General features: G+C 42.0%; 1 protein-coding gene across 1 annotated transcript; it reads left to right on the forward strand.

Moving 5' to 3' along the window:
- Positions 1–3574: 3574 nt before the first annotated feature.
- LOC113472110 lies at positions 3575–6443 on the forward strand. The gene is made up of 2 exons (XM_026831693.1): positions 3575–3803; positions 5015–6443. Exons 1-2 carry the CDS (start codon positions 3575–3577, stop codon positions 5686–5688), a joined length of 903 nt encoding a protein of 300 aa, XP_026687494.1. The 3' UTR covers positions 5689–6443.
- Positions 6444–11112: the final 4669 nt, after the last annotated feature.

The following is an 11112-nucleotide window of genomic DNA, read 5'->3' on the forward strand; positions in this document are numbered from 1 at the left end:
CTCCCTTCTTCAAACTCTCTCCCAATCCCAAGTTCTCCCCTACTTCTCAACCTCCCAGATTTGTGAGGCTTTCTTCCTTCTTCAAACTCTCTCCCAATCCCAATGGACAAAACGTCAAATCAAAGTAATCAAATGGTGTTTCACGCCCTTAACAAACAACCAGTAGTGTGCCACTACTGCAAGAAAAGCCGCAAGCGGTCACATCAAAAAGAACTGCTATGCATATAAGAATCGCTATAGAAGTGAGTGTTATTCTGGGACATTCTCATGCGGCCCACCCCATCATCCAAATAGATTCATTGGCCCCTGCCCCTTCTACAGTCACATCATCTCATCTACCTTCGTCTTCTTGTACTTCAGCCCCTGCCCCTGTCCCTACTTCTCAACCTCCCAGATTTGTGAGGCTTTCTTCCTCCCTTCTTCAAACTCTCTCCTCATCCTAAGTTCTCCCCTACTTCTCAACCTCTCAGATTTGTGAGGCTTTCTTCCTCCCTTCTTCAAACTCTCTCCAAATCCCAATGGACAAAACGTCAAATCAAAGTAATCAAATGGTGTTTCACGCCCTCAACAAACAACCAGTAGTGTGCCACTACTGCAAGAAAAGCGGTCACATCAAAAAGAACTGCTATGCATATAAGAATCGCTATGGTGAACATTCAAATGTGAATTCACAAGGTCAAGGTAGCAGTTTTGTTTTTACATCAATTTAAAATCAAAAATTATTAAAAAATTTCCGATTTTCAAGTGAATTCGGTATCTTTTTTTTGGTACTTATCATCATGAACGAAGAAGAAATAGCCCTGATGTTAGATGAAAGTGAGATGGAATTGGAGTTTAGTTATGACTCAGATGTAGACCCAGAATATCTTCCTGATGACAATAGTTCAAGGGGTGTGCCTCATGTGCCCACTTCTTCAGATTCAGAAGCTGAGTCAAGTGATTTTGAGGACGAATTATCGCAAGTATCTAGAATTTCTAATGAGCAATCATCAAATTGGAAAATTGATGATGGTGAGAGGAATACATTTCAAATCATGAAGTACCTATGTTGAAAGTGGGCAAGTCGCCTTTGACGTCAGATCGTTGTGGTTGGTCAAAAATAGATACCCATAAGCCTGTTCTCTGCTCATTGTTTTGTGAAGCAGTTTGGGGGGTCTGGGGGTCAGATCACTCAGATCAGTTCAGTTCCTTTTGAATATTCCGAGTGAATAGTTGTCTTACGATCTTACGAAGTATTTACGAAAACGAGTTTTAAAGAAGTGCGTAGAAGCGTGGGGGGGGGGGGGCTAATCCCAATGGACAAAACGTCAAATCAAAGTAATCAAATGGTGTTTCACGCCCTCAACAAACAACCAGTAGTGTGCCACTACTGCAAGAAGAGGTATTTCGCATATATTATTATTATTTTTAATTGATTTATTTCGGGATCTAGAAGTCGGAAGTCGTAGAAGAGAAAGGAAAATTTCGTTGTTCATTTTTCCTGCCTTTTTACTTTGAAACCCCACTCAAGTAAGCGCAACTCATGGTCTATTTACGGTTTTAACTTTTTTTAAGTCGACGAGGAATATGCCGGTGACAGTTGAAAAATAAAAATTGAATTTCCCACCTTTTACACTTATTTTTTCGGAAAGTTTTGACCTCAATTTGGATTTTTCACAATCTTTTTAATAGAAATCGACCTTTTACTCATAAATTTTTTCATTGTTAAAGTTAATTCAATAAAGCCCCTTTTCTTAAAAATTTTTATCCTATTATTGTTCTTAGTGACAGTGTGGGGGGTGAATCGGGAGGATGGATAGAGAGGAGGGGGAATAAAGCGGAGAGGAGTTCATTTCCGACATACAAATGTATTTTTCTGGTAGAGAACATTGATCTTTCCGTGTTGCTAAACCAGATTTTGAGTCAACAAAGAATGTTGAAATAATACCACTCGACTCAGATAAGGCCCTGTGTAAAGAAATTTTATCCAAAGCTGTATCTTTTGGGGAAAAAGCTGTCTTTCCTGCTCTATTTCATATGACACGGCAATAGTGTTTGTAAAATAATATTCATAATATTATGTATCAATACATAACCCCCCACAAAAACATAAAGAAAATTTGACAACTACATTGTAGCAAGTGAAGTAATCGACAAATCAAGAGAAGTCCAAGTAGCCCATTTGAGGTTAGGACCAAGTAGGAGAAATGAGCCAAATGTACCCGAGCCCAGTGTAGGACCGAGGACCAAGTAGGAGAAATGAACCAAATGTACCCGAGCCCAGTGTAGGACCGAGGACCAAGTAGGAGAAATGAACCAAATGTACCCGAGCCCAGTGTAGGACCGAGGACCAAGTAGGAGAAATGAACCAAATGTACCCGAGCCCAGTGTAGGACCGAGGACCAAGTAGGAGAAATGAACCAAATGTACCCGAGCCCAGTGTAGGACCGAGGACCAAGTAGGAGAAATGAACCAAATGTACCCGAGCCCAGTGTAGGACCGAGGACCAAGTAGGAGAAATGAACCAAATGTACCCGAGCCCAGTGTAGGACCGAGGACCAAGTAGGAGAAATGAACCAAATGTACCCGAGCCCAGTGTAGGACCGAGGACCAAGTAGGAGAAATGAACCAAATGTACCCGAGCCCAGTGTAGGACCGAGGACCAAGTAGGAGAAATGAACCAAATGTACCCGAGCCCAGTGTAGGACCGAGGACCAAGTAGGAGAAATGAACCAAATGTACCCGAGCCCAGTGTAGGACCGAGGACCAAGTAGGAGAAATGAACCAAATGTACCCGAGCCCAGTGTAGGACCGAGGACCAAGTAGGAGAAATGAACCAAATGTACCCGAGCCCAGTGTAGGACCGAGGACCAAGTAGGAGAAATGAACCAAATGTACCCGAGCCCAGTGTAGGACCGAGGACCAAGTAGGAGAAATGAACCAAATGTACCCGAGCCCAGTGTAGGACCGAGGACCAAGTAGGAGAAATGAACCAAATGTACCCGAGCCCAGTGTAGGACCGAGGACCAAGTAGGAGAAATGAACCAAATGTACCCGAGCCCAGTGTAGGACCGAGGACCAAGTAGGAGAAATGAACCAAATGTACCCGAGCCCAGTGTAGGACCGAGGACCAAGTAGGAGAAATGAACCAAATGTACCCGAGCCCAGTGTAGGACCGAGGACCAAGTAGGAGAAATGAACCAAATGTACCCGAGCCCAGTGTAGGACCGAGGACCAAGTAGGAGAAATGAACCAAATGTACCCGAGCCCAGTGTAGGACCGAGGACCAAGTAGGAGAAATGAACCAAATGTACCCGAGCCCAGTGTAGGACCGAGGACCAAGTAGGAGAAATGAACCAAATGTACCCGAGCCCAGTGTAGGACCAAGGACCAAGTAGGAGAAATGAGCCAAATGTACCCGAGCCCAGTGTAGGACCGAGGACCAAGTAGGAGAAATGAACCAAATGTACCCGAGCCCAGTGTAGGACCGAGGACCAAGTAGGAGAAATGAACCAAATGTACCCGAGCTTAGAAGAGTAGCTGTTCATAATATGCCAAAACCATTGCCATTCAAATTTGTGAAAGCCAGCTTGGAATGGCAGAAGTATTGTCCATTGCTGATCCTCTGAATTATTTCCTAAGATTCCTGACTGATGAAGTATTTTCCATGATCGGAAAAGATGCTCTCAAAATCTACAACACATTTGAAAAGGATCAAGAAGAGACAGTGGAGAGCGTTCTAAAAAAGTTCGAGGAATATTGCGCACCAAAGAAAAATGAAGTAGTTCAGCACTTTAAGTTTTTCACGAGACATCAGCAGGAAGGCGAGAACGTTCGATCATTTCCTTACAGAACTCAAAGTTCTTAGCCAGCAGTGCAATTTTGGACAAGTGGAGGAAAAGCTACTCAGAGCACAGATTATCCTTGGGATAAGAGACAAGGAGCTACAATGCTACAAAGTCAATTGTTGACAAAGGATCCAACTCTGAAGGATGTAATGAGTCATTGTCAAGCAGTGGAAATTGCAGAAGTTCATCAGAAGAAACATAATGGAAGGGGTGCCCGAATCAAACATAATTACCTATGATGAAACCAATTTGGCAGATAATCCGGGAAAATCAAAACTGATATTTAAGAGAGGATGCAAATACCCAGAGAGGATCATGAACACTAGGTATGTACCAGGAGTTCACTGTACATATTATATTACCCAGTGTTGAGAGTTTTTCTTTTGAAACAATTTAAGATTTAAATTAGTGTTGGAGTTGGCAACACTTCCTCCCTTGAGTAAACAAGACAAGAAAAATAAAACATGGTGGATTTTGACAGTTCTTGCCAAGCTTTCCGCATAGGTACATAACATAGGTATTTCTGTTTCCCTGAATGCCACTAGTAACTATGTACAGCTAGTTGTCTAGAGACTTACTTTGGATGAGTGTAGCATGTTTTCTACTAACAGGGTTTTTCAAATGATACTCTTTTACAGTGTGCTCCCTCGAAATGATTTTACTACTTCTATGGAAATAAAATATTACTACTTGGCAATCATGTCCATATTGAGCTTCAGTGCCCTTGTTTAAATATGTACAAAATACTCAGGGTGTGCTGCAATAATAACAAATCTCTAAGCTTAGAAGTAAACAATTTGTTTTATGAGTTGTCATTATTTCAAATGTATTTAAAAGTCTCTCTTGTTCATTCATTTCAGGTGAACTAGACCATCTCTTTCGAGATCAGAGTACAAGGATTGGAACTAGGTGAACTAGACCATCTCTTTCGAGATCAGAGTACAAGGATTGGAACTAGGTGAACTAGACCATCTCTTTCGAGATCAGAGTACAAGGATTGGAACTAGGTGAATAGACCATCTCTTTCGAGATCAGAGTACAAGGATTGGAACTAGGTGAACTAGACCATCTCTTTCGAGATCAGAGTACAAGGATTGGAACTAGGTGAACTAGACTAGACCATCTCTTTCGAGATCAGAGTACAAGGATTGGAACTAGGTGAACTAGACCATCTCTTTCGAGATCAGAGTACAAGGATTGGGTAGGAAACCAAATTACACCTTACTTTGTGCCACCTACCAAGTCTACTCTAGAAGATTTAATGTTACATAAAGCATTGCACAAGTTTAAAGAACAAAATGGGTTTGAAGACCCGGAACTGTTCATTTCTTTTCTCAGCAGTATGATGACTACAGCTGATTGTGCTGATATTGCAGAAGAGACGGTTTGCCAAGCCAAATGTAAAAAGTGGCATGAACTGAGGTTTGGAAGAATTACGGCTTCCAAAATTCATGAGGCTGTTCATTGCCAGACATTGCAAGGTAGTCTTGTAGAAGCAATCCTTGGTGCAAGGAAATTCCATCAAACTGGTGCCATGGAGAGAGGAATACAATTAGAAGGGAGTGTTCTCCAAGAAGTGGAGAAGACTTTGAGAACAAAAATTAGAAAGTGTGGTCTGCATCTAAACTCGGAGTGGCCCATATTTGGTGCGTCTCCAGATGGGCTGAATGAAACACATGCATTTGAGGTTAAGTGCCCAATTTCTATCAAAACATTTGAAAATTATATTAAAGATGGGGCTATCGGCACAAGATATTTGTACCACATATCGGCTAGACGTGAAGTCGCCCCTGCCTCTGGGATCCGGGCGTACCCCCCCTACACGCGCACATGTTACGCTAGAACCGAGCCTGTTGTTTGAGCTGGCGATATCTCCACCTGGTACCGTCTTTGTCCTTTGTGTCAAAACAAAAGTACGGCATGCTCCCTAATTCGCACTCGATTGGTTGAAAAGCCAAAGGAACCCAGTTTGCTCCCTAGCTGGCACCCGGTTGATCAAATCATGAAGTATGTTGAAAGTGCGCAAGTCGCCTTTGACGTCAGATCGTTGTGGTTGGTCGAAAATAGATACCCATAAGCCTGTTCTCTGCTCATTGTTTTGTGAAGCAGTTTCGGGGGGTCAGATCAGTTCAGTAAGTTCAGTTCCTTTTGAATATTCCGAGTGAATAGTTGTCTTACGATCTTACGAAGTATTTTACGAAAACGAGTCTTAAAGAAGTGCGTAGAAGCGTGGGGGGGGGGAACGATCCAACATTTATATCCCGAGAGTTATTCACAAATTATTATTTCGTTCCTTTTGATTATTACTGTACATACTTAGTTAAGTTTCTTCAGTGTTAAAGTTAATTTAATAAAGCCCCCTTTCTTTAAATTGTTTATCCTATTGTTGTTCTTAGTGACAGTGCGGGGGGTGAATCGGGAAGATGGATAGAGAGGAGGGGGAATTAAGCGGAGAGGAGTTCATTTCCGACATACAAATGTATTTTTCTGGTAGAGAACATGGATATTTCCGTGTTGCTAAACCAGATTTTGAGTCAAAGAATGTTGAAATAATACCACTCGACTCAGATAAGGCCCTGTGTAAAGAAATTTTATCCAAAGCTGTATCTTTTTGGGAAAAAGCGGGACCATCCTCGTCAATACAACGGAGGAGATCTTCGCCAATTGCACAGGCAATTAAGGAATTCTTAGAAGAAGTGTCTCTAGACCCTGACAGATGTGTTGGGCAGGGATATGATGGTTGTTCAACTATGGCTGGGGAGATTGGAGGTGTCCAAAAAATAATGAAAGATACCTACAAGAATGCACTGTATTTCCATTGTGCAAGCCATCGATTAAATTTGGTTGTCAATGATTTAAGTTCGCTCTCAGAAATTAGAAACACGATATCTACCATCAAGGATATTATCAATTTTTTCAGAGAATCTCCTTTGCGTAGACAATATGTTCCTGGTATACCAACTTTATGTGAAACAAGATGGTCTCATAAATATAGGAGCATTAGACTGTTTCACAAAAATATTCCCATTATTTACGAAGCTTTGGGAAAATTATGCACCAAGGGAAATAATAGTACAAGAAAGTCTGCTTTTCAACTACAAAGTGCAATGGAGAGGTCAACCTTTTTAGTTTGTGCCACAATAATTGGAAAATACTCAAAAATTCTGGAGCCGCACAAGAATTGGGCATTAAAAATTTGATCAATGACAGGATTTTTCCCAATATCTCAATAATCCAATCATCCAATGTTTACCTACCATGCTGGCACCGGTCGCTATGCGCATTTATATGCCATAGCTACTCATTTTCCTCACGAGAAATTTGATCAATGACCAAAATGTGCAAACATAATTAACAATGAAAAACATTAGTGATCTAAACAAGAAATGTGCCATTTTAAAACGCAAACAATCATTTATGGAAGGAAAATAAAAACATTAAAACAAAATGTAAAGAGGAAAACTATGAAAATCAAAAATCTGAAGGAATTGACCAGATCCTTGAAGAAAAAGGGCCTTGCTGGGGACGACCTAGAAAGCACACCCCAAAGAGTGGTACTTCAAGAAAAGAAGAAAAAACGGAATATTGTAAGGTGAAAAAAAGAAGATCAATTTTCTACCTAAAAAGAAGGGTGGGAAGGAGCAAGATCTCTGTGATGACGACGAGTTTGACGACATGATTGAGTGTGATGTTAATCATTTGCTTGATACAAGCACACCCCAAAGAGTGGTACTTCAAGAAAAGAAGAAAAAACGGAAGTTTGTAAGGTGAAAAAAAGGAAGATCAATTTTCTACCTAAAAAGAAGGGTGGGAAGGAGCAAGATCTCTGTGATGACGACGAGTTTGACGACATGATTGAGTGTGATGAAGATGACCCCAAGAATAAATGCATCATTTGTGAGGAATTTGGTCGAGACAACGAGGAATGGTACCGATGTGTGATGTGTGGCTGTTGGTCACATTCAGAGTGCCGAGGACTACACTTGTGACCTTTGTATTAGAAAGGAAAAGGAATGGAGTAAGAATTTGGAAAGTACACATAAGAATCTTTTAGAATATCATTATTGTTCAATCCTTGTCTTTATTTAGATTGTTCAAACTGTTTTGATACAAATAAAATACTTTATTTTATTTTAAAAAATCCGCTACTTTGAAAGTTAATGGTATTTTATTTCGAAATCAATATGTGCTTCAAATGCGTCATATTACCCAATCACTGCGTCAATTTACCCCAGCGATCGGGTAATATGACGCATTTGACAACTAATATGGTTTCATGACACATCAATCTCAACCTCTCAGATTTGTGAGGCTTTCTTCCTCCCTTCTTCAAACTCTCTCCCAATCCCAAGTTCTCACCTACTTCTCAACCTCCCAGATTTGTGAGGCTTTCTTCCTCCATTCTTCAAACTCTCTCCCAATCCCAAGTTCTCCCCTACTTCTCAACCTCCCAGATTTGTGAGGCTTTCTTCCTCCCTTCTTCAAACTCTCTCCCAATCCCAAGTTCTCCCCTACTTCTCAACCTCTCAGATTTGTGAGGCTTTCCTCCTCCCTTCTTCAAACTCTCTCCCAATCCCAAGTTCTCCCCTACTTCTCAACCTCCCAGATTTGTGAGGCTTTCTTCCTCCCTTCTTCAAACTCTCTCCCAATCCCAAGTTCTCCCCTACTTCTCAACCTCCCAGATTTGTGAGGCTTTCTTCCTCCCTTCTTCAAACTCTCTCCCAATCCCAAGTTCTCCCCTACTTCTCAACCTCTCAGATTTGTGAGGCTTTCTTCCTCCCTTCTGCAAACTCTCTCCCAATCCCAAGTTCTCCCTACTTCTCAACCTCCCAGATTTGTGAGGCTTTCTTCCTCCCTTCTTCAAACTCTCTCCCAATCCCAAGTTCTCCCCTACTTCTCACATGACTGCCAAATGAGCCCCCATGGTATTGACAAGGAGCTTGAGATTGCAGCCCTTGAACATGGGTATGCTTCTCAAGCTGGACCATCCTCGTCAATACAACGGAGGAGATCTTCGCCAGAGGAGACGTCAGCTACTAAAAAACGGAAAGTAATGGAACAGTTCATGAACATCCAGAGGGAAACCCTGGAGGAATTCCGGAAGGAAAGGTCAGAGAAGGATGATGCTGATCGACAGTTTCTTTTGAGTTTGTGGCCCTCTCTTTTACATTTTCGAATTTCTGGAAAGGTACCAGGTGTGGAAGGAAAAAAAAGGTATTTCAATGATAGTGACTAATCTGTTCGTAAAATAAGCTCCGATCTCTGACCTTTGGGCACTTGATATACTAGGGATCAGAGACCCAATGGATCAGACTAGATCAGATCTAGCCAAAGCTGCTCAAAGGCATTTTCTTGATACTGTGCAAGTCCCAGTCTCTACCGAGGCACACACCAAGATCGAATATTGATGCCCTCTTTGCGGAGAGCCCTCCTAATCAGTTCCAAATGAGTCCCCATGGTGTGGACAAGGAGCTTGAGATTGCAGCCCTTGAACATGGGTATGCTTCTAAAGCTGGACCATCCTCGTCAACACAACAGAGAGTGACATTGTCACTTGTTGATGTTATCTATGAGTAACTCCTATAACACTTATATCACAGCTGTGGAAATAATGGGTGAACAATTGACGTGGAGCCGAAATAATGTCACCTCTGACCGCCATATTGAGTAGGAAACTGTTCAAGTGGACGCATGAAGATGTTATTCACCTGTTGAAGGCCAAAGAGGCATTTAAACACTTGGAGCCATTACACAGTCCCCAAGACGACTTGCCACTTATCCTCCAAACGGATGCAAGTTCTGTTGGAATGGCGGCAATGCTTTATCAGGAGAAAGATGAAAAGAGATTTGTGGTTGCGAACATGCTAGACAAAATAAAGGGTATAAAACATTACAATTAATTTCCGAAGGAGCTACCCGTTTCTCACAGATGTCAACTCCATCTTCCCAGTCTCTGCTGCGGCCCCCAAGCCCCCTATACACGCAGTCAACTCTCTCCTCCCAGGTTCTTCCCACGCCGAGAGCTAATTTTGATGCCCTCTTTGCGGAGAGCCCTCCTGATCAGTTCCAAATGAGCCCCCATGGTGTGGACAAGGAGCTTGAGATTGCAGCCCTTGAACATGGGTATGCTTCTAAAGCTGGACCATCCTCGTCAACACAACAGAGGAGATCAGAGACACCGGCAAGTAAAAAGAGGAAAGTCATGGAACAGTTCATGAATATTCAAAGGGAAATCCTAGAGGAATTTCGGAAGGAAAAGTCAGAGAAAGATGTTGCTGATCGGCAGTTCCTTCTGAGTTTGAGGCCCTCTCTAAAGGAAAGAACAGAGAAGGATGACGCTGATCGACAGTTCTTTCTGAGTTTGTGGTCCTCTCTGAATAAAGGACAGAGAAGGATGATGCTGATCGACAGTTCCTTCTGAGTTTGAGGCCCTCTCTAAAGGAAAGAACAGAGAAGGATGACGCTGATCGCCAGTTCCTTCTGAGTTTGAGGCCCTCTCTAAAGGAAAGAACAGAGAGGGATGAGGCTGACCGACAGTTCTTTCTGAGTTTGAGGCCCTCTCTAGTTGTTACAGTCGCGTCCTTGGACCATACCGGGATAGCATACCAAATTTCATCGCTTTACGACAAACCGTTCTTGAGATAGAACAGAGAAGGATGACGCTGATCGGCAGTTCCTTCTGAGTTTGAGGCCCTCTCTAAAGGAAAGAACAGAGAGGGATGAGGCTGACCGACAGTTCTTTCTGAGTTTGAGGCCCTCTCTAAAGGAAAGAACAGAGACGGATGACGCTGATCGACAGTTCCTCCTAAGTTTGTGGCACTCTCTGAAGGATTCACATCAAAGCATTCAACAATGAATCCCTCGAACACATTCTTCTTGACAAAAGGTGTGTTTTCTTCAAACCTGAAGAAAATTAAAATATCCCCTGAGCCATTATTATTATTAAGTATGAAGATACTGAATAGCTCATTTATCTCGAAACTGAAAACAATAATTGCAGAATTTGTATGAAAAAAAAACGGCCCATAATGCCATCCGCTGCCCTAATAATAATTCTAACAACAACATCCCACAATGAAGGATCTGTATCATGAACTGGCGTCCAGAGCCAAGAAACCAATCTTGGAACGAATTGCAATTCTAACAACTTGGGCACCAGACTTGAATTTCTACAGAAAAAAGACAATTAACCTGAAGAACTTCCACTTCAAAAGGAGATAAACATGAAATAACTCCCTCAACGCAGCAAGATGAAATCAATCTCACCCAGGAGATGATTAAAGAA

The sequence above is a fragment of the Diaphorina citri genome, unplaced genomic scaffold, assembly GCF_000475195.1.
Source record: "Diaphorina citri unplaced genomic scaffold, Diaci psyllid genome assembly version 1.1 scaffold3905, whole genome shotgun sequence".
Taxonomy (NCBI): Eukaryota; Metazoa; Arthropoda; class Insecta; order Hemiptera; family Psyllidae; genus Diaphorina; species Diaphorina citri.